This window comes from Polistes fuscatus, unplaced genomic scaffold (genome assembly GCF_010416935.1).
Source record: "Polistes fuscatus isolate 324 unplaced genomic scaffold, CU_Pfus_HIC Scaffold7, whole genome shotgun sequence".
Classification (NCBI taxonomy): Eukaryota; Metazoa; Arthropoda; class Insecta; order Hymenoptera; family Vespidae; genus Polistes; species Polistes fuscatus.
The window spans coordinates 3,197,818-3,222,713 of NW_025113151.1; the positions used below are offsets into that span (position 1 = coordinate 3,197,818).

The 24,896-nt window shown below is 33.6% G+C and overlaps 1 protein-coding gene across 1 annotated transcript in view; it reads left to right on the plus strand.

Moving 5' to 3' along the window:
- LOC122524226 overlaps positions 1–23,399 on the plus strand; it is a 128,736-nt gene extending 105,337 nt beyond the window's left edge. The window contains exons 3-4 of the mRNA XM_043646366.1: positions 20,433–21,476; positions 23,290–23,399. Coding sequence (XP_043502301.1) covers positions 20,433–21,476; positions 23,290–23,316 — 1,071 coding nt within the window. The 3' untranslated portion in view covers positions 23,317–23,399. The remainder of the gene's footprint in view (positions 1–20,432; positions 21,477–23,289) is intronic.
- The last annotated feature ends 1,497 nt before the right edge of the window (positions 23,400–24,896 follow it).

Genomic DNA, 24,896 nt, shown 5'->3' on the forward strand with positions numbered 1-24,896 from the left:
TAGAATAGATAGGAAATTAATTAGTCGGAATTTTAGATTTAACAGGTAAAAAATGTATAATTATTCGATGGGGCTTTTAACTATTACTATAGTCTATCCTTAATTATTTATTTTCGACTTATATAATATAAAAAAGGAATAAAAATAAATAAATAAAGATAGAAAGGAAACAAAAATCTTGGTGTCGTGATAACTTTTGGTGGTTGATAAGAAGATCCCGAGCTTTTGCAGGGATTAATGAAAAGCGTAGCGGTAATTAACATGTCCTGTCGTTACGCCCGACTTTCATTTTGTACATTCATTTTGTTCTTTCATTTTGATTCTCTTTCTCTTTCTCTTTCTTTTTCTGTTCTTTTATTTTTTTTTCCTTTTTATTTCTTTTCTTTGTCTTTTTATTTTTTTATACGCCCGTTCGTTCTCGTTCCTTCGAATATTCTTCTTCATTAAAAAGGGGCGTTGCTTAATTAAAAATTAATAACAAAGATAAAACATCGATGACGCCTAATGACGCGTATCTCTAACAATAGAAAATACCAGTGAATTAGCGTTGAAGGGACGTCGAAATATTGTTTTGTAGTAGCATGAATGATGCCGCGAGTTTTCATAACACGATGAATACGATACTTTTTCAATACTCAACGCGAGGGTTCATGGATACACCTCTCTATTCATGACGAAGTATTTCCTTTTTTGAAGTCTTTTGTTGCTATCCAACTTTCATCGAGATATAGATGTATCGATTTACCATCAAAGTGATTCTTTATATTCTTTATTTTTCGTCGTTTAGTTTTTTTCAATCTCGATCGTTACGAAATAAGGATGAAATTACGCTGATAAATAAATGAATAAGAATAAAATAATTTAATAATTACTCTGTCGATTTTTTGACTTTAACAAAAAGTAAATGAATTTAACCTTAGGAACGGTAGTTTACTTAGTTTTGCATAATAAAAAAAAAAGGAAAAAAAATGATACTTATATTAAAAATATAGTCATCTTCATTTGTTCAGGTTGATAACGTTAAAGGGATGATATAAAATTTCCTTGATATGGTAAGTGAAAAAGATAATTTTAGTAGATAGTAAGGGTTGTAAGTTGCTTGGCAGATTTATCAATGATTCGAGAAGCTTTCTACTCTATTAGAAGTTGAGATATCTCGAATAGAAATTTCTTCTTTCCTGCGTAGAGATATCAAGTGCCCTCCTCCATAAGATACTCTTTCAATTCAATCGGCTCTTATTTCACGCAGCACAGACTCATATTTCATTTTCCTTGGAATATAAAGGCAATTGAATCTCTTTAGAAAATTACCTGACGCGCCAGCTAGCCAACCAACCAGCCAGCCTCAGAAAAGATGGCGTAAACGAATTTTGAACGCGATAATCCTCGGTGATTCATTCGTTTCCACGTAATGTCTACGCCATTCACGTACATAAGCCATTTTCTTTTTCCCAACTCGTTTCACCGACACTTCAATTCTGAAGAAAGCGTTCGATCGTTCGTACCGACTCCCCGAAACTTTACCATTCACAATGATTTTTATTAAATTACAATAGAAACGCATGATATTATTGAATCCAACGAGGATGTACTAAGGAATAAAAATATTCATTTATTCATCAATTTATTACACGTATCTGTATGGAGTATTCGAAAAGTCAATTCACAAACAAACCAAAAATCGATATTGGTTTAAGAGTTACAATACTTTATTTGGCATTTCAAGATATGAATTTTCGGTTTAGTGTTGTTAAAAAAAGAAAAAAGAAAGAGCACATTGATTGGTTCATAATGAAATATAATTTCTAATAATTTGCCAATATAATTTGTAATTTTTCGATTGAATATAAATCAATTTTTTTGGGAATACATAAAAATATCGCTTGCTATTAAATTGAACCTAATTCAATTAATCTCATCATTTTAGTTTTATTAATAAAAAAATAATTAAAAGATTAACCCTACTCTTCTTACAGATCTATATAAAAAAAAACTTTTATATTTATAATGATGTATTAAAAAAGGAAAATATTTGAAAGTTGATAACATAAAATGAATAACTTGAACAATTTTTTTTTATACAAACAGAAGAAAGAGCAAATTAAAATACTAGTATAGAAAACTTGAATCGTAAAGCAACGAACGACGAAAACGGCATTTCTTGTGTCCCCCTTTCCATTTCTTTTCTTTCCTATTCTTATTTTCTTATTTTCATTTCTTTTCACCGGACTCCCGTTCTCCTAGGGAATTATAAAGCGAACAAATTCCCCGTCATAATTTATGGTCCTATCTTCTGGCCACGGCTCGTCGGATAATCCCCTGTGCTGTTCGCTTGTCGGCGCTACCTTCTCCTCATCCTCATCCTCCTCCTCCTCCTCCTCCTCCTCCTCCTCCTTCTCCTTTTCCTTCTCCTCCACCAAAAGCTCACCCCTTTCTCCCCTTTTCCCTCTTTCCCCTTCTAACGCCTCTCGTCGTTCCCTTTTTCCCAACGTTTCCACTCGCGTGTTTGTATGTAAGACACGTCTGCGCAACGAAAACGCGTAGTGGAAACACAACGAGCGATAGATGCAATCCGTTCGTATGAGAATTCGAAAGAAGAAATCTTTAAATCGTTTCGTACCGCTACGCTTTCGATGATATCCCCGTGAGTTTGAATTTCGATAAAATGTAATATGAGACTATTCTACGAAAATCAACAAAAAAGAAAAAGAAAGAGAAAAAAAAGAAAGATGAAAAAAGGAAGAAGAAAAAAAAATATTCCGTCGAAATAGTTCAACTTTTTGAGGGGGGGGCGTTTGGGGGAGAGAAGGAGGCGAAAAGGAATTCTTTTTATTTCCTCGAATATTAATAATTCATAATCGTGCATGAATAATTCGTATGGAATAAATAAAAAATTTTACAATTTCTATTTATTTCCTTTAAACAGACACATACACACACTCACAACACATAACATACACATAGTATGTACACAATATAATGAAACGATTCTTCGAAAACCAAGAAAATAAAAGAGAAAAGTAAAACAAATTCCATCAAAATAGCGGAACTTATTTGAAAAAAGAATTTCTTTTTATCTCTCGAATATTAATAATTCATAATCATGTGTTTGCATCATTTACAAGAAATATAAAAACTGTTCTACATTCGATTGAATTGTTTCAAATGCACACACGCGTACAAACGATATAACGAAACGATTTTTTTAAAATCAACAAATAAAAAAAAAGATAAAGGAATACAAATTAGATCGATAAAGATGATCTTTTTTTCTTTCGAAACGAATTCATTTTATTTCTGAAAAATATATATTAATAATTCATAGCAGAGTGTGTGCACATCAATGGGAGAAAAATTAAAAAGGAAAATAATAGAAATAAAAGAACACCTAGACAAAACAAACATATATAATATAAACACAATGTAACATTACTATATGCGAATGAATTCCGACGAAAGTAGGAGGGGGAGGGGAAACCTTATTTTCCATTTCGTATTTATACTTAACCATAAATGTTACATAAATGAATACTTTACATTTCGTAGTCGGCTTTAACTCGCGATACGCGTTTACGTACTTTATCGTAACGTGATATTCAAGGAAGAAGAAGGATAGGAAGAAAGTGGCGGGGTAGGTAAAGAGAGGAGGTGGTGAGGGGGTGGTAGAAGGGTGACTGGAGCTAGTAGAAAGGATGAAGTTGTGGTTGGAGTTTAGAAGGGGGATTGAAAGGGGGGTTGTAACAGAGGTGGTAGGTGGTATGAGGTCTTGGTAGTAAGAGTAGGCGCCATAAGGTGAACGGTTTTACACGAGAAAGCAAAGCACACGCTCGAAAAATCGCGAATTCCGTTACGGTACGTCGCATGAATCGCTTTATCCGCGCAGACCCCCTCCCCCGCCCACGCCACCCAATGCCCAGAACTTTTCACCGCCTCGTAACTCGCCTTAACTTTTGCCCCGTTCCGGATCGAGCCTCCTCGTTGCCTCGCCATTTTTTTCTTTTCCTTTTTTTTTCTTTTAATCTGTCCTTTTCTACCTCGCCTCGAGCCCTTTCCTCTCCTCTCCTTTCCTATTTCTCGTCTTCCAGACGTTACCCGTTCTCGTTTTACGATATGAAAATTCTATGATATGTTTCTACCCCCTCCTCATCGCTCCCCATTTCTTCTTACTTATTTAATTTCAGTTCGGCGTGGTTTCAAATAAATTGATTTTTTATTTCCATTTAAATTTGTTTCCGTTCTTTTTATATTGTTATTTTTTTTAATTAATCTTTTTGTGTTTTTTAATGCTATTAGTATTAGTTATTTAATGTTTATTAAATTTATTAAATTTATTTTATTTAATGCTATTATCATACTAACTATTATTATTATTATTGGATGGAATATTATTATATGATATTATATCATTGCCATATTATTATCGTTTTATTATTATCATTAAAATTATCATTTTGATTATATAATTATTGTTAATATCATATTGTAAGACATATTAAATTTCTGCGTTATTTACTGAATTATTTGAAAACGAACTCATATTTTTTTCTAGAAATTCTTGAGCCACACATTTGCTATTTTTTTTTGCTCACGTTAAGTTTTATTCTAATATTTTAATTTTTCCATATATGATGAGAAATAATATAACTTTAGGATCTACCTAAATAATAATTTACTAATTTATGATTAATAATTTAAATAAATACAATTATGCTTGAACAGTGATAATAACATTTTATATTATATTTTATAATATAACGATCGTTAGTTGGTCCTTGGTGGACGATAAAATCCGACGCAGATTAAATACTGTAAAGCCAATTGATTAATTGTAGTTAATTTGTTAAGCTCCAATTGTTATTGTATTACCACATTACGGATAATCAAAATCGAAATACATAATCTCTTTTGTATCCCCTTTTCTTTTTTTCTCTCTACTTTCTATTTGCTCCAGAAATGTTTTTTCATTAAAAATTAAACCCACGTCATAAAATTTCTTTCCAACCGTAATTATCGTTTAACCCAATTTAATAAAATTATCAATTAAATTTTTATCGATACGAGTTAATTAACCTCAATCGTTTCTCTTCCGATCAACGAATCGTACGATTATCCTTCTTATTGATAACAAAAAAATTATTCAAAAGTAAACTAAAATAATCCGAAAAGAAACATAACTATAGGTAGTAAATTAAAAAAGAAAAAATAAATTAAAAAAAAGTGTAAAAGAAAAACATAGAACGTCGGAGTAGAGACGAGACTCGAAATTTCCGTATCGGATCGATCCCGTGGCGACACTCCGGTAAATCAGATAAACTCATAGCCTAATTTGAATATCCGCGCGCATTATCAAAATGCGATCTCGTGGGGCATGGTCACGTGGGTCAGCGGTGCGTATCGAAACACGATTTTAATGCATATAGATTAGATCAATTTATAATAAGCCCGGTTTTGCAGAGTCCGCACACATCCTCCTCTCTCATTCTCATCCACCTTGCTGTAGACACTCCCCCTCTCTCTCTCTCTCTCCCCCCCTTTCCCATCTCTCTTTCTCTCTCCAATTTCTCTCCGATCATCCGCCAACCAACCAACCAAACCCCCTTTACCGAACTACCTCGTACTTTTCACTAGCGTCCTGCACGAGGTAACTTCGATATCACGCTAAATTCGTATTTATATTTTCCGTTTATCGCCGCTATACCGCAGCATTATCGGTATTTATTAGCCTAACCGATCGAACGTATGGCTTACATTGAACTCTCTCACCCTTCTTCCCTCTTTTCTCTCATCCCCTACCCGTACATATATAAACGTATATATATTATTTCATTTATATTATTATTAATTATTACTAATATATATGTATACAATTATATTAATAACACACTCTTTTGCGTGCACGAAATTGTACGCATTCTCGCTTAGCCCTTGGCAGTTGATAAAATGTTGAAAGCACTTTGCACGTATATAATTCCAGATGGTTAATGGATTACCGTGGTTGCGGTCAACACGAAGAGGTTAAAAGAACTGTGCTTATGGAGAAAAGCTAAAAAATATATATTTAATTGTCGCCTACTTGCGATAGGATTATTATCGCCAACAGGACAATCATTATTATATCATTCTTTATGAATATTTGCAATGGTAATTAAATGGGTATAGAAAATTCGAAATGTATGTTGAAGCGAGTGTTAACATTTTATTTCTTAACTCGTTCAAAACGAATTAATTAAAGTTTTTATTGAGAGTGAAATTTTTTTTCTCATTTTCTACATACTCAACAATTGGGGTGTCATTAACAAGATTGTTCCTAACGCCAAAGAGGGTCACCGGTGTCCAGCGAGTAAGCAGTAAAATGATTACACACTTTAACTTATCTGTTCTTAATACTACGTGCATAATAAATTTTTGTTGACGTCGCGTGCGTCATATAAAATCCGTGTGGCATTAAAACGCGTTAAAGATTATTCTCAACTGTAGAGCAAATTTGTTAAGGGTATGGAAGTAAAAAGAAAAAAAAACATTTAACTGGAAAATGTAATAAGGATGATAATACGAGAGTACGGTTGGTAGAATACTGGTAAAATAATGTTTACAAAATGCAGTCTATTCTACGGTTGTTTGTCACAATTTTCTTCTCAGTATTTCACGTAGCTCATTTAGTATAAAATCTACATGTACACACAATGATCCGAATATCGTAGTATTCCAATTTTCCTAGACGATGTATCTTTCCGGTTGGCTCGAGGTTCTCGTGAGCCAGGCCGACGGCTTGCCAACTGGAAGTTCATTAACGAACTAAATTACCGTATCCGTTACTTTTATCGTACCACTGTGAACGTATAATGCACTCTAGTTCGCGAAATCGTTTCTGACGATATTTGGCTACGCTGATGCTTTCGCAAGCCACTTTCTAACTCTAGCAAATCAAAATTCCTAGATATTTCTTTCGAGGATTTAAATTCGAATGCCAGAAATAATGCATTTTCGCTTATAACGAAGACAAATAATTACATAGATTTAAAGGAATTATTTAATGAATATAAAACAATGTATTAGATCAATGTCAGAATCAATTAAAATTGTGATGATAATTTTTCGAATTTTTCGACTCACATGAAATATGAAAATTAGATTAGGTAAATATTAAAAATCGATCAAACTATAATTTAAATTCTATAAAATATTTGATTTTCTTGAATTAGGAATAAATTAGACAATAAAATGTGTAATTTTTCGATTATCTTGAGATATTAAAATTAGACGATCCGAATATAAAATTGATCAAAATTCTAACATAAATTTAACGTAATACTGAGATCTTATGCAATACAGAAAAATATACTAGAACAAAGAAAAAATTGATCAAAATCGTAGCTTAAATTATGTGAAATTTTCGTCCTAATTAATCAATATAAAAAATAAAAACAAAAACTCACCGAAAAAGGATAAATATCATGTTAAATTTTGGTTAGAATTTTGATCAATTTTTATATCCGTATCGTCTAATCTTAATATCTCAAGAAAGTGGAAAAATTACATTTTATGGTCCATTTATTCCTAATTCAAGAAAATCATATCGATAAAGATAGTTTTGAAATGTCATCCGCGAAGAATTCGTAAAAGTGAGGTAGAAGAAAAATGTAAAAATGACTAGGTATTGTACATTGCTGCGGCGAGCAACAAATGTTCGCTAATTTACAGTGGGAAAATTTATGCTAATGGTCTTGTACGCCACACAAATACGTGTGTAATACTGATAATAGACATGCCGGCCATACGTTATGCCACGTGAGCGTGTCACATATGGTAGCTATAACTAAACTGTTATTTTTAATTTATGTCCTCAATTTACCGAGCAACGAAGCTCAGCGTTATACTGCACGATAATTAATGCTAACCCGTTGGTCACATGAAATTATCTACCCGATAATTTTTATTCCCACCCCTGAGCAACGTTCTCCACTCCCCAACTCTTTTAACTCTCTAGTATTAAACTATATGTTTAGAAACAACCACTACAGTCGTAGTACACGCACGTGCTGGACTTCCCTCTTTTTTTACTCTCCTATATTTAACGTAATTGATATTCACGTGTCTTCGCTCGACACACCACCCTCTATATTATATTTTCTAACAACCTAGAATATCATTTTATCAGTATTTATCTATTCTTTGAAAATTTTCTACAGGAAAATCTGTCAAGCAAACAATTATTTGCTTTATGTATGCGTTAATTGAGTGGAACAATTATTCATAACGTTTTGACTATCAATGATCGTTATTAAGATAAAAACCACATTTATATAAACCATTGATAAATAATAAAATTAATGATAAATTGTTAAGTACCCTGCACTGTATTTTGTATATGATTGGACACGTTAAACGTTTAAAATACACAAGCAATAATATACCGAATAAATAGTGAGCTTCGAAAATAAATCAAATCAATTGAACAAACTGCTTCACTGAATTTGTCAGGTTTTATATATATATATATATCATTGGTCTGATTTCTCCTTGTTATTTAAGTGAAAACTTTAATCAACATTAATAATGCGACGTTTATCGACTGTATTATTTATTTATTTGTTTTTCAGATGCTTCGAATTTTTTAAATTTATTTTCTCAGGCTATTTTGATTTACAATAAATGAGAATAGAATTAGCTATCTGTCGATTTTTTTATTTCGCCAATTTTTTTGTTCGTTTTTATTTAGAACGTTAATAAAAAAATTAAATAGTGTTCTATTAAAATTTTATTTGAAAAATTTAAAATACAAACCACTTCAATTATTTACTAAGGCATAATATGCACAAATAGTACTAATACTAATAAGTAGAAACTCATAAAAAGATGTGCTATTGAAATTCTTTTTCAAAAATGTAAATTACAAGCTACTTTAATTTTTAATTTGTGAAAGTGTTCTGAGGATTTCATACTAATGACACACAAACAATTCGAAATATGAGTCGTTTTTATACGTTAAAACGATTAACTAAATTATGTATAGAATATTTTTAAATTTTGTAATCAAAACACTTAATTAATACTAAACAAACTTTGAAACGGACAAAAGTTTAATGATAATGGTAATACGGAAAGAGAAGTGCGATTAATTAATTCTAACTTTGAAAATATCTAATTAATGATACAAACATCAACGAGAAACGTAAATTACCGTAATTACTGTAACTAATTAAACTAATTTTTTTAATGAAGTGGTAGAAAAATTAGTGCAACGGAATGGTAGAGTAAAACTGTTCTCAAATGTGGTCATCTCTTTTTTATGAATATTACGCATTTATAGAATTTATAGGGGGAGAATAACTTAATTAATAAATTATTTATTTTATTATGAATATTCTGAAATTTATTTCTACGTACAATTTTTGAAATGATATTTCATATTTTTTTTTTATTTATAAGTATTATTTTTATATAATTATAAGTACGATAATTAATCTTTGGTTTTTCATCGTCGCAGTTATCATTCGTGGGATTATAATAAGACTACAACTTTAAAACTCGGTAAAATTTGACCTTTGGAGTGATACGAATTATTGAAAATTTTTAAACAAAATGTGCCAACCGGAATGTTCATACTTCTTTCGTTTCATGTCAAAAAATGCCGAGTAGACGCAACTAGTCGGCTATATTTTTCATTCAATATGAAAAAATATGAAATGTCCCAATCATGTTATTTTTTTAACTAAAACATTTTTTCTACAGTTTTTCAATACCGTAGATTAGTTTAAAATTCAGCGTCGATGTAATAAAAATTCGTAGAAAATTCGAAAACTATTTTAATGATTTTTACAATCTCATACTCCGCAAATGGAGTACAATTGTTATATTATTATTTATTTGTTTGCTTCGATGTACTAAAAGTTCCCCCTTCCCCCCCAAAAAAAACACTTAGCCCATTCTTATTCTATCGTACAAAAATTAACAAAAATAATTAGTAATAAAACATATAAGATACTTTTGACAATAAATTAAAGTTATAAAACACGTTAGTACGTATAAATTGTAATCATTTTAAAAATGAATCCTAAAAAGGTTTTATATCTAATTGAAATTAATTTGCGATTATCAACGAAGTAAATTACGCTCGCGAAGGATTAACATTAATAACCACAGTTATAAATAATTTAATATCAAGGGGTAACGAATTAACTTCAACATCTAATATATCACAGACCCGATACACAATATCACTTTTCGACATAGAATTAAAGGGTTAATAAGCGTAAAGCTTTGAAGATAAAGAGAAAGGGAGAGAATAACGCTTCAAGGGATTCACAAGTGGATTCGAAGATACGTTAAAAGGTCCCTTTGTTCTTACCGCTGCATCTTGAAGATGCATAACGTGAGAACGATCATCGGTTGGTAGGTAAGGGTGGGGAGGAGGAGGGGGAAAACGTAGAACGTTAAAGAAAGGTGTTAAGTGTTTCTCTTTCCTTCTCTTAACCATCGACGACGTGGTCAAAAGGATTAACGAGAAAAAAGAAAATAAGAAGAAAAAAGACATTAAAACAGGGTAAAGAGTATTAACTCTCGATGTTAGAATCTCAATCTCGCGTTAAAGCGTCACACAGAGAGGAGAGGAGAGCGGGGTAGTGGTAACCTTTCGTTCCTTGAGGCTACTCAAGGGCGGTGAAACAATGGCCCTATATATTGTGCGACACATGCGTGCGAAATCGTATTAATTTATCGTGGGGCAATTACAAGGAGCAATATATTAGGCAAGCCGTAGCTACGAACGTGGAGAAAGAGAAAGAGAAAAGGATAGAGAGAGAAAGAGAGAGAGAGAGAGAGAGAAAGAGAGAAAGTTAACGAGCCTACAGATTGCATAGAAGACGAGGGAAATGAGGTTTGTAAGAGAAAGAGAGATGCAAGAAATGAATAAGAGAGAAAGAGAGAGAGAGATAGGAAAAGGGAAGAAATGAATGAGCGAGAAAGGGACAGGGAGAGAAAAAGACAAAGACGGATAATAAAGGAAATCTTTATCAGAGAATAGGGAGCAGGTATGGTAGAGTGAAAGACGAGAACAAACCGCATGTAGAAGAACGATAAAGGGAATCAATAAGATTGTGTATGTATGTGTGTGCGTATGCGTGTGTTTGTGTATGAGTGGATGTTTGAGAGAAGGAAATATAGGGAGTTCATTTAAATTCGCAAAGTGCTCGCAAGAACGATGAATTTGTCGGCCCTTTCTAACCAATTTCTGACATCCTTACTTTACCTTTATTAAGATCAACCAATCAATTTTCGTCGATCGGACTATAATAGTTAATTAGAGTTAATCTGTTAAAATCGCGCACGTGTGTTTAAGATAGCAGTTTTAAGGAAAGTAATTGAAAATCGTGACAGAATTTAGAAAGGATTTTTAAGTTGATTAATTGTAGAACATTTTTTAGTTTATGATAAATGAAGATTTTTTTTTATGGTTTGCGTCAATTGGATGTTATTTATGATGATATTTAGAATTTAGATTAGGTAAAATTAGAAAGGATCATGAAAAAGTTAGAAAAAATATATTATAATATAAGTTTCTTGTAGACATCAAAACCTGATAGGAGATTAGGCATAATTATTTATACTGCAACTGGTCATGTAAAAAATTAATTAATTAAGAGATTATAAATAATATTTCAGCGTGATATGTAAAGCATAATAAAAAATTTGTTTTATCGTCACGGATGGTGGTAAGTCATGTAAAAAATCAGGGTGTTAAAATTGTAAAGTCAAATGAAAAAAAAGGAATAATATTTCACGGAGAAATTTAATTTTAAATTAAAAACCCGTCATATAATCGATAGTATAAAATTTAATATTAATTACAGTATACTATAAAAAGCAACAGGCCTACTCTCGTGTGTGTTGCGAATTTCATTTTATTAATACTATAAAAAAAAAAAGTATATTACAATAAGAAAAATTCTATACGCAATATAGAAAACAATGTAACGAAGTTTCTTTTCTATCGTAAAACAAAAGATCGACAGATTAATCGAGCTATTTACAAAATTTAACGGTATCGTACAGGATGACAATCGATCTAAAGGAAAATAGTTTCAAATCGTATGAACTATTTTCGCGCCTTTGTTAATATTTTTTTTTTAACGTAATAACCGAGCGAGGCTGGCACCCACGCGAGAAAAACCGAGAGAAAAATCGATTGGCGAACACGGTCTGTGTTTCGCTGTTTCGAATTCAACACGTTCGAGCGATGGTATTTCTTGTTCAATTTTTATGAAAGCCGTGGGTAGCGGGAAAAGGGGTGAAAAGACTGGTGACAGTGGGTTTGAATAAAAAATAATATAAAAAGGTAGAAAAAAAAGTACGTGTGAGTATGCGTGAGAAAAAAATAAAAAGAGAAAGGCATAAAGAGAGAGAGAGAGAAAGCAAGGTGGAAAGGGGGAGGGAAGGAAGAGAGAATGAGAGACAGAAAACCTATGCGCATATATATATATATATATATATGAATTTACTCCATGTGCCACGCGCGCTCTTGAAAAAATGTTTCCCTTCTTGTCACCCTTCTTCCCTTCTACCACCCCCCTCCCCTGTCTCTTTCTACAATACTGAAATTCACGCACTACAAGTAAAATATTTGCCCTCTATATTGCTGTTATTTTTAGCCCTATCATCCTACTCGTTTCGAAATGATCTGAAATTCGTCAATATCCTTTTGACTATCTTTCGTTTGATGTTCCGGTCGTGAATATGAGAAGAATATAATGTAAATTCAAAAAGAAACTTTAGGAAGGAAAACTTTTGAAATGTAGTTTCTTTTATATTTATTTAAATCTAAATCGTTGATTGTTCTTTCGAGAAAAATAACTCATTCAAAAATAATATAATCGTTCCTGTTAATTTGTTAGGTAATAGTTTGATTCAAACGAAATTGTAATTATTTATTTTTGTTTATAGTACTTTTTTAAATAAATCACGTGGTCGTTTCTTCAACGTACACCATCCGCCATCTGTTAGTCCACCGTTGTACCAGCAATATTCTATCTCTTTTTATCTTTCTCTTATTCTTTTTAAAAGTACAGTTTTCTTTAACTCTTTGCCAAATCTTTTCATTTCTCTTATTTTAAATGACTATTTTGTTTGTAGATTTTTGATGCACGTAAATGTGGAAGAATTTTTAATGGACGATGTGTAAGGAATGTAATACTAATGTAAAAATGTAAAATATTAAATTCATGAAGATAATTAAGCGCGATTTAATGAAATACCTTCAGTAACTTTTATGCGAGGAATTTGAACAATCATTTGAATATGAAAAATTATTTATGTGGTAAAAATAGAGATGGAAAGAGAGAGAGAAATATATTTATTTAATGCCTGTAATTATGTTGAGTAATAGCAATTAACAATTTTCGTTTCAAAAATGTATATATTAAAAGCAAAGAAATTATAACAAAGTATTAATTGAAAGTTTCTCATGAGAAAAAATCACTTATTATACAGAAAACTCGTGTAATCTTACTTATACTGTTACTTGTTTAAATACGAGTGTATAAGCACATACCATGTACGAATGAGAATAAAATAAATAGTGGTAATATAGATATGTATATATAAAACAAAAATTGTATAATAATTATAATATAACATAAAGTGAATAATATAAAGTAAATAGTACAGGATAGAAAGAATAGATTAATACAGTAGTTCTCAAATTTTTTCGATTGCTTACATTTTTATTGAATCCAAAATTTCCCAAGGTCTATAGCAAATTCCAACAAGTATACTTTGCGATATAACCAAATATATACTCATGATCTCAGGAATTACAAGCTGTTCATATCATTCGCATAAATAAAGAAACTGCGTGTGCAACGTGCTGGAAAGTTTGGGTATGTTAGATCCATAAACATTGACATTCTTAAAAACAAAAAAACAATCTTTCCTAATTGAAAAAATAACAATGAGCCTGAAATAAACAAAATGTTATTACTTTTCCTCAAATTAGTTTAACATATATAAAATCAGCTCAACCTACAACCCGTGTCACGATTGCACCACCTGTCCGAGCAAACCATGTTAAATTTTTGTACGAAAAATTTCAAAAATGATATCTTAAGAGTTACAACAACAATAATTTACCTTTCACCAATCATTTTTTTCTAATTAATAGAATAACAAACTATGTTCTGTTCAATCTAAATGATGAATTGATACGACATTTTTTCTTTAATAAAAAAAGAGGTAGATATAAGATAAAGGAAAAGGTTTAGCCAAAGAATGGTTGAATTAAAATGAATTAAATGAGAAAGAAAGGAATTCGAAGGTCGATACAAATCGTACCAACGTAGAAAGAAACTTTTCTCAAGAATAGAAGAAGATAAAAAAAAAGAAAAAGAAGAAGAAGAAGAAGAAGAGGATAAGAAACGTAAGGAAGATTCATTTATATCTATCGGTTCGACGCAAAGCAAGTATCTATTCGCGAAGGTTAGTATAAAAGACGTAATAGTGATAGTGGTGGTAGTGTTGGGTTGAGACTATGGTAGAAAAGAAATCGAGGATTTTTGGTGGCTAGGGGAAGGAAAGAAGAGGAGAGGGTTTTCAGGCACATGTAGTTACAAAAAACTTTGATTTTGTTCCTCTCGTTCCCTCGGTCTGAGTTCTCGTGTTAAAAGGAGGAATAGTTAGAAGGGTGGAGAAAAGAGGAGACGGAGGTAATGGAGGCGTATAGAAGATAAAAGTGATCGTGTTAGACGATAACGAGGAAGAGTAGAAGTAGGACCAAAAGAAAATAAAAAACAAAAAGAAGAAGAAGAAGAAGAAGAAATAGAAGTAGTAGTAGTAGTAGTAGTAGTATACGAAGAACAAGAACAAGAAGAAGAAGAAGAAGAAGACGGGTGACGAAAAGAAAAAAAAAACAAAACAAAACAAAGAAAAAGGAAGGAAAAAGAAATTTTAGAACGAATGTTGGTAGTCTCGAACATCTATTTGTCTCGTTATAGTTTATCGATACGACAGGGACGAAACGAGCCGATTCGATGGCGTCGTCCACTTACAGAAAAATAGAAAGAAATAGACAACAACAAAAATAAAGAAAGTAAAAAAGTAAGAGAGAGAAAGTATGTGTATGTGTAATGTGTACGTGTGTGTGTACGCGATGACACTTTAAAACCACTTTAAACTTCGGCCAGGCTCTCGCGCGTGCACATCAGGCGCGAAGATGGAAGATAGTTTGGGGTTGAAGGAGGGTGTATAGGGTGGGATTGATAGTAAAGGGGGATAAAAAGAAAAAAGAATAAGGTGAAAAAGGGATGAGGATAAGAATAGAGAAAATTTCTGTCTCCTTTCTTCCCCCGCCCACTTTTCTCTCACTTTCTCTTATGTTCTTTCTCTATTTCTTTATCTTCCTTTCATGCTCCTTTAAGTGTCGAGAATTTATTGGGAAATAATAGAGTAAGCTTGCGCTGGCATGGCTCGTATATAGACACAACCAATAATTCGTCGTGGTGGAAGTCTTCTTCTAGATGTACGAGACCAGACTACTACTTCAACGTTTTCTACATCCTTTGCGATCGTGGAAAACTCTTTGAAGTCTAAATTGACCCTCGGTTGGCGACCATTACCAAGATCTCCGTTGGGCGTCGTCTTTCTATCTTCTTCTCTCTCTCTCTCTTTCTTTTATTCTTTCTATCTTTCTTTCTTTTCTTCCATTTCTTTCTACAATTCCTTGTCCTATTTATTCTCATCTTCCTTCTTTCGTTTCGTTTCGTTTCGTTTCGTTTCATTCGGAAACTCTTGAAGCAAACACAGAGGATAGGTGTCGGGTACGTGTCCCTACTTTCTAACACGATGAATGTCAAAGGGCGAAGAAATATCGTGTAAATTGCAGCTCGTTGTTTTCTAGACTACCATATATTGCATGAACACTCTATATCTTTCTCTCTTTTGATGTCAATGTACGAAGAAAAAGAAATAAAATGAGAGAGTGTGTGTATGTGTATATATATATATATATGTGAGAGAAAGAGAGAAAGAGAAAGATCGATAGAGTTTTATGAAGAAAACGCAGGAGGGAAAGCAGGTCGAGGTCGTTTCTTCCATTGCAAGTGGAAAAGGAAGATCATCATTAATAAAAGGACGGAAGAAGAAATCCCGGAGTGGGATGATACGCCGCTATTTCTACGGACCTGGGTTTGGTTTGTTGTTTGTTTCTATCCGTATTTATTTAACGATATCGACTTGACTCAACTCGGAACTAATGATCCAATTTATTTTCACTCAAAGCCGTACCGAATACCGAATGAAATCTCTTTTTGTTTTCTTTCCCTTCTTTTGCTTTTTTGCTTTCTGTTTTGTTTTTTTATCTTTTACTTATATTTCTTTCTCTCTCTCTCTCTTTATGTTTTTATTTCATTACGATTCTCCATCATCATTTTCTTATGTTAATAATAATCTTTATTATTCCTTTCTCAACAACGAGCATCATTTCCATTCGCTTGTTAGGTGTGTGGATATCGCGTCACACTTGTTATGAAAATTATGATTCATTTTCTTTCTCTGACAGTATTATTTTTTTTTCTCCTTGATATACTCTTACTCGACACAATTATAAAGAGAAAGTATCGAAATACCGATTCATTTTCTTTTATTTCTTTTTTTACTTTCTCTCCCTCGACCCCCGACCCCCCACGTCATCCAATCCTGAGAATGCGGGCTATCTGTCTCTCTCTCTCTCTCTCTGTGTCTCTTTCTTTTTTTTTCTCTATATTTTTTTCTCTTATTCACTCTTTCGGTCGGTGAAGTCTTTGAACGATCCAATTATAAACTTTTTTGATGTCACATGTAAACACACTTTGACGACGAAACTTCGAATTTTCTCTCAAAGCTTGACACCGTTTTCGCACGGAAGCCTCGAATTAATGATTATTAGGAATTATTCAACTATTTATTTTTGTATATTATTGATAAGTATAAAAAGAAAAAAGCAATTATGTTGTATTTAATAAATAGATTGAACAAAATATGTGTCTATCATTTTTTAGATACTAAAGACATTATAAAATTACGAGGAAGAAAAAACATTTTTTTAAATAATTAATTGTTAAGATTTTTTATTCAAATTCATTTCAGTTGAACGTAGCAATTAAAACAATCGTGCAAAGTATACAAAATAAATTAAATAGAAAGTAAATCGATGATTTTCTTTAACAAATAATTATAATATAATAAAAAGGGAATGAACGAGATGAAAAAAAAGAATTTTGGTGAATAATCTCTTTTCCAAATTTTCTGTCAAAATTTTTTTTACTTGAAATTATTTTTGTTCGTGATGAGAAAAAAATAAAAAGAAATGAAAATGTCGCAATACATAAATCATCATTTATCTATGATTATTAATAAAATTACAAAGAGCAAATAAACGAGATGATAAAGAGACAACATTTAAAACAAAATTAATCTTACAGAATTTTTATTCGAATTTACTTTTCGTTCAAATTGAGAACATACGAAAAACTAGAAACAATAGCTCATTAAAGTAAAAACCTTGATGATTTTCTAGGTAAAACAAAAGTTAACAAATAAAAGAGAAACCAAAAGCAAAATTACAAAAAGCGTATTAACTCGACGAGAAAGAAAATTATTTTTCGTGACACGATCTATTGTAATGATTTTCAGTAGATAAAATAGTACGAATGGACACATTTGTATTATACATCAGTGTACGTATGTATACAGACAAAGTCTTGTTTCCACGAATCGGTTGAACGGTTTGTAATTGACAATACTGTCGCAGTTAATTAGAGGAATGCAAACAGACTTTATCACCGATCTCTGATAGTAGAAGTGCGTAACAGCACCGAAGTGATTACGAGTCGCATTAACCTTCCACAATGGCTGCTTTAATGGTGTCACGGTCGATGTTTTGTCCGTCGCTTCGCATTGTTAGGAGCCGCCACTCGGAGTAAATGAGTTTGCTGGGGTACCGGAGACGACAAGAGGATGTAGTAACTATCTATCGTCGGTACAACAAGAGGGTAAGAGAGAGAGAGAGAGAGAAAGTCTAGAGTTGGATCGTTCTATAGTATTCTAGGAACGTTAGACAAGGAATTCATTTTCTAGGTACTCTCCCTCTATCGAACCGATAATTTGATAATCCTAACATCGTTAATAAAGATTTTTCAATAATGTTTTTTTATCATCATCTTTATTCTCTCATTTTCTTCCTTTCGAATATTCGAAATATGGTACATGTAAGCCTCCTATAACACGTTAGATAGGTTCCTAGAAAATACCGTGTTGTGTGGAACCGTGATATATGAGACCAAGAGTTCATTATTCCTTCGCGTCATTATTTTAAGGTATTATTTTAAGTTTTTAAATATGTCGAGCAACCATTGTGTTATCCAGTGCTGTAGAAAAACAGTGCTGTGCCAAGATATTCGAAAGTTTTTGATCATTTTATAACGAAACTGTGTTATAAGATGCCGTGTTGTAGAAGGGTTACCTGCATATTATAGAAAATATTCTTCGTGTTAGAAAAAAACTGTAGTATTTGTCGGGAATAAATACGTTGTTCTACTCAAAGCATGGATTCCAATTTGCTAGGATGTTCGGATCACGTACGCCCAAGGGACTGTTATTTCTAATAGGAGATTTTCAAAAGTTCCACCCACAACCCTCCTCGTTAGGGAGGTCAGTAATTGCATGGTAGCAACGTGCTAAGATGCCTGTTCTTTCTTTCTTTCTTTCTTTCTCTTTATTTTCTTAGGATCGACCAGACGTTCTCTTTGAGCCGAACGACGAAATGACTATGAGAGAGGGAGAGGGAAAAAAAGATTGAAGAAAGGAAAGAGACGAGACAAGAAAGTTAACGGACGACGAGAGGGAAGTGAGTGCTGAGGGCGAGAACGTTATCACTAGAGATCACGCTAATCTAATGCCTTCGTCGTCCCGCACACGGACCCACCCAGACCCTCAGTCTGATCCAACCTGACTTTTTCTAACGACTCACTTCTTGCCCTATTCTTTCATTCTTTCTTTCTTTTCTTTTCTTTCCGTTCCTTTCCTTTACTTTCTTTCTTCCTTTCTTTCTTTCTTTCCCTGTTTTCTTTTCTTTTTCTTATTCCGTCTTGTACGATCGGAATCGATCATAGCCGAAAATCGATTGTAACCAAAATACGAGATTACTATGCGCACACTAAATCGACAGAGAGTTACTAGTAACTAGCATCTATAACCCCCACCACTCGACCGTCGAGTGAGGGCGCCCTGCAGGGCACAATACGAAAAACACGCATTCTGTTCAACCGCTGGACGCCTACGAGGGCACAATACGAAAGACACGCATTCTATTCAACCGCTGGACGCCTACGAGGGCACAATACGAAAGAGCGAGAGGAGTATAGAAAGACAAGGAGTTTATCTATTAAACGAAAGTATCTTACAGATACGACAAATACGAGCGAAGTAGAGGCGACAATTAACGGTGAGAGATATAATTTCTATTTCTTTCAACTTGATTACCGCCGGGTAATCGTGACGAGAAGTGATCACGGACTATGTCCGTTATCCATCGTCGTCCATTGTACTGATAACAACAGGGTTTTTTGCCGCAAGGCCTTTTCCCTGACGAGCCAATAAAGCATTGCACTTATTGGCTCAACCACGTGTTTTATTTTATTCTAATACACCTTTTCACCTCCTTATAATAAGCTTAATCCAATCGCCGGAGGACTCCGTGTTGGAGGAATTTTGGCAAATACATTTTGGTGCCTCCTGTGAGGTGTGAATTTCTGATTCCTGGTTTGAGTGAAGCTGCGTATACGAAATCGCCACTGAGAAAATCTAGTTCCTGAACATACACGCTGCCACGTCGAGCTAGTCATCACAAAGGATTCGAAAAGGAGATAAGTAGATTGCATCATTTGTGCATACGTTTATGCGTATCCACTTAAAATATTATAAAATATTCTATAGGAAATTACGTCTTCGAACCCCGTAGAAGTTCATAATTTCTAATATAAATTTTATTATTTTTTCTCATCTTTCTTACTAAATTGGTATATTAAAATCGGAAACAACTCATTCGAATCCACTTCAAATTTTAACCGAAGTAACGTATATTAATAGAATTTGAAAATCGCTTTGTTCACGGACAAAGGGCGAGAATAGTTTCGACGGTTACATCGCTCAGCAACGGTACACTTGTTCAAACATAAGATTAGGCGACAAAGAAATCGTGACGTCAGTAGGACCCTACGTTCGGTAAACTTACCACCCCCCTTTACCAACTCACAGCTCAGGACCGTAACCGCGTGATCGGAAACCCGACGCATCATAACAAAATTTATATATTAAAATCTTCGCACTCAACATAATTTATATTAATCCATCTTCGAAAAGTAAGATAATTAACGTCGAGACAAAATGGAATCGGTAAAACGTCTTAGACGGGAACGAAAGATTTTGAAGAGCCGATTAACTTATTTAGAAACTTAGTCAGGAAAGAGAATTCAGATACGGACGAATTAGTAGATCGCTATGAACGTCTTACTGAACAAATAAACGAATACGAACGATCGCATCGAGAGTGTATAGATTTAGGCCCCGAAGAGGACGAGGAATTTGACGATTTAGAAGATCTTTTTAACCGATATCATTCAATCGGATCTACAATTAAGAAAAGGAGAACATCCGCGGCTAACATTGCGAACGATAACAGCATAACGTCAAATCAGACTAGTACGACCGAACGACCGATTAAATTAAAACGAATTGAGATACCTAAATTTGATGGAAGATTAGAAAAATGGTTAGAATTTAAGAAAGGTTTTTTAACTCTGATAGACGCGCGGACCGATATATCCGATCTAGAAAAACACGCCTATCTTCGAGATGCATTGCAGGGCCGTGCACTCGAAGTGATTACACTATATTCAGGGGACGGGTCGAATTACAAACTCGCGTGGGAAGCATTATTAGAAAAATACGATAGAAAACGCGTACTGCTAGCGAGACTTCTCGACGCGATTCTGGATTTAACACACTCCGAGGATGATTCGGCAAGAGGGATTCAAAAACTCATAAGAGATACGGAGGCATATCTCAACATGATTGATTCGTTTAACGAACCTCATGCTCTAACAGTGCGCGTTATCGAGCGCTTTTTACCTCGTCGCGTTCGGGAAGAATGGGACCGACAACTTAATTCGGACGATTACCCTACTCGTAAGGAACTTTATAAATTTTTAAAGGAAATAGACCACCGATATAGTGCTTCAGAGAAGCTAACGACGGATATTAAGGACGAACCCCGCGAAAAACGTAAACATATCCAAACGAACACATTACAATCGCGAAAACGGCAGGACACTTATCTTACGCATTCGGCCCCCATTAGTACATCGCACACCTGCATCCTTTGCAAACGAGTTGAACACCCGTTGTACCGCTGTCCTAAATATAACGACATGACGATAACCAACAAATGGGAGGTAATTCGAAATTATAAAATATGTCAAAACTGTTTGCGAAAGCATCGAGGTGCATGCATATCATCGAATTGTCGAATATGTCATCAACCACATCACACATCCTTACACCGAACCGATAATAAGAACATACCTTCGACGTGTGACCCCACATCTTCAAAACAGGAAACACTCGCGTCGACATCCCAACAAACCTCGAATCCACATAACTAACTCCTATAGTCCGCGTCGTCACGCTAAATACACCGAATCCACTACTTATAATCGCGACGTACTGCATTTAAAAGAGGTGATAGAACTTCGAGACAATAGATATAAACGGAATCTTTCTTAATAGTATATTACTAGTCGAGCACATCATACAGAATACATTGGTAGAGCATTTATTACGATCTCATAACGGACGGATACATACATTGAACTCAACTCGATCACATCCGGTGCAGCATCAGTATCTTTTATCATCATCCGGAACTTAAAACAGTTCGCGAAAGACGAAAGCGCCAATCACACGTTCAAAGCCGAAATTCTAATTAGAGATTTGCACATAAATAACTTTATCACGAACATCTAACCTATTCAATCACGCCGATATATCTTCGCGAAAGAGTTACGAAACATCATATTTTGTCGGAAATCGCGAGATCGAACCAGAGAACATGTTTCTGCAGTTTTTAACTATACGCGACTTTGAAAACTATAACACGGTACAGAGGATGGATTGACCCTTTGAGTACAGAATACTTTCTCGAACAGTATAGATCTCGTCTACGATGAATAACACATTATAATATAGAAGACCATCTAGTTGATATTTCATTATCTATTCGGCATTGAATGAAACATTTTTTATTTTCAATATATATTGTTTATTCACCTGCTAGAATTTGAAATCACTGTAATTTGATAATTATAATATATTTGGATATTCACAACCAGAAATTTAAACGAATCATAAAAAGGATTATAATAGAATCATGGAAAGGCTTCAGTACATATTTTTACGAAATTAACATTTAACACATTGATATTGAAGAAAATAATAGTCAACCCAATATCTCATTTGCATACGATAAATCTCAAACAATTATCAACATATAATCCGATGTCATATTTTTTACGTTCAGATGGTGTATCATTCCTTCTTTGCCGTCTCTACAGACAACACAATAGAAATAATTGCCGAAAATATATTTGATTATAGCACTCAAAGGTTAAGACGCATTCGTATCGGAGAGAAGACTTGACCGCGGAAAAAATAGGACGTGTATTAAAAATTAGTCCAAGACGAATAAATTTGCGCCGAAAGGGAAAGATTAACCGATTCGGGGGGAGCGGTTATCAATGAATTAGATTTAATATCAGTTGGGGACCGATTAAGAAACGCGAAATTAACTTTCCAGAAGAAATGTCTAACATCTGTACCATTTCGCAACCTCAATGACCAATTTCATCATTTAAAATACCCACACCGATATTCGGACCACCATTTATACGATATGATAACGATATTAATTTCAACGAAATAAGTTATCAATAAAAGGATTTGTAGACTTAATCAACTCTGTTAAATGCAAACGAAAATACACAACTTCATAACAGGTAGGAGAAATATTCGACATATCAATCCTCCGCTTTCATCCCAGCTAGGATGGCTACGGGAACTATCATTCATCTATCAAACACCATCCCAAATAAGTCGCATAAGAACTTTGTTCACTTATGAAGAATTAATTACACGAACGATTGAAATCAAAACAAGATTAAACTTACAACCTCAACGATTCCATAACACTAACTCCAACATATTTTTTAGTGGCAAACCATTTCCAATGATACTTAAAGTGAGACGACAGCGGGAATTTCCTGGATGCACACTCTACAACCGATAAGGAGACTCGAATCGAAACCGTAAAAACCATACGAGAAAACAATCAAACGCAGCAATTGTTTATATTTTATTCAATAATTTTAAATGTACTCTGTTGTATATGTTAACTGCAAACTCGACACCTCAGATAAATTCATAACTATCATTCTTGTACGTACAAGACGATTAGATCGCCTGGCCAGCGATATGCAATTCTATCAAACAATCTACGACCAAACTTTGTAAACTTTAGCGTAAGACATCACGATACACTTACTCGAATAAGAATATTATTGATCGGTACCCTCTCAACGGGGGGAGTATGTACGATCGGAATCGATCATAGCCGAAAATCGATTGTAACCAAAATACGAGATTACTATGCGCACACTAAATCGACAGAGAGTTACTAGTAACTAGCATCTATAACCCCCACCACTCGACCGTCGAGTGAGGGCGCCCTGCAGGGCACAATACGAAAGACACGCATTCTATTCAACCGCTGGACGCCTACGAGGGCACAATACGAAAGACACGCATTCTATTCAACCGCTGGACGCCTACGAGGGCACAATACGAAAGAGCGAGAGGAGTATAGAAAGACAAGGAGTTTATCTATTAAACGAAAGTATCTTACAGATACGACAAATACGAGCGAAGTAGAGGCGACAATTAACGGTGAGAGATATAATTTCTATTTCTTTCAACTTGATTACCGCCGGGTAATCGTGACGAGAAGTGATCACGGACTATGTCCGTTATCCATCGTCGTCCATTGTACTGATAACAACAGGGTTTTTTGCCGCAAGGCCTTTTCCCTGACGAGCCAATAAAGCATTGCACTTATTGGCTCAACCACGTGTTTTATTTTATTCTAATACACCTTTTCACCTCCTTATAATAAGCTTAATCCAATCGCCGGAGGACTCCGTGTTGGAGGAATTTTGGCAAATACACGTCTTTTATTCTCCCTTTTTTCCCTCGTCTACGAGAGAATCATTGGCCAAGCAGCAATCCGTGGCTACCTAGAACAGCCCCATCACCGTAATTATCCGATAAGCAAGAGAAAATGCTCGATTATTTCTACGTCTCTTGAGACGTATCCCAACAATCTTTCGTTCAATAACACATCTCGTTCGACGAGATTATTTATTGTTACGAATTTTACTCACGATTTAGCACAATCTATCATCATAGGAGGGGATGGGTTTATGGCTGATTAATCATTGATTACAAATTTATTATCTTTTTTTTTTAATGTTAATAAATATATAAATAAATAATCAAAATACACTAAGGTAAGATAAATTCTTCTTATTATTATGATTTTATGTAGTTTTTGATATAAAATATAATTTAATTACAATATTTATATTTATTTGAAATATAGGATATTGTATTGTATCGCATCAAAAATAATTATCATCAATTCAACGACGTTACTTCATATTATAAATGAAAATAATAATTTTGACGTTTTTCTTTGGAATGAAATTAATTTAGATTACTTCTTGTAATTTCATTTTGAGCTTATTAATAGATAATATATGAAT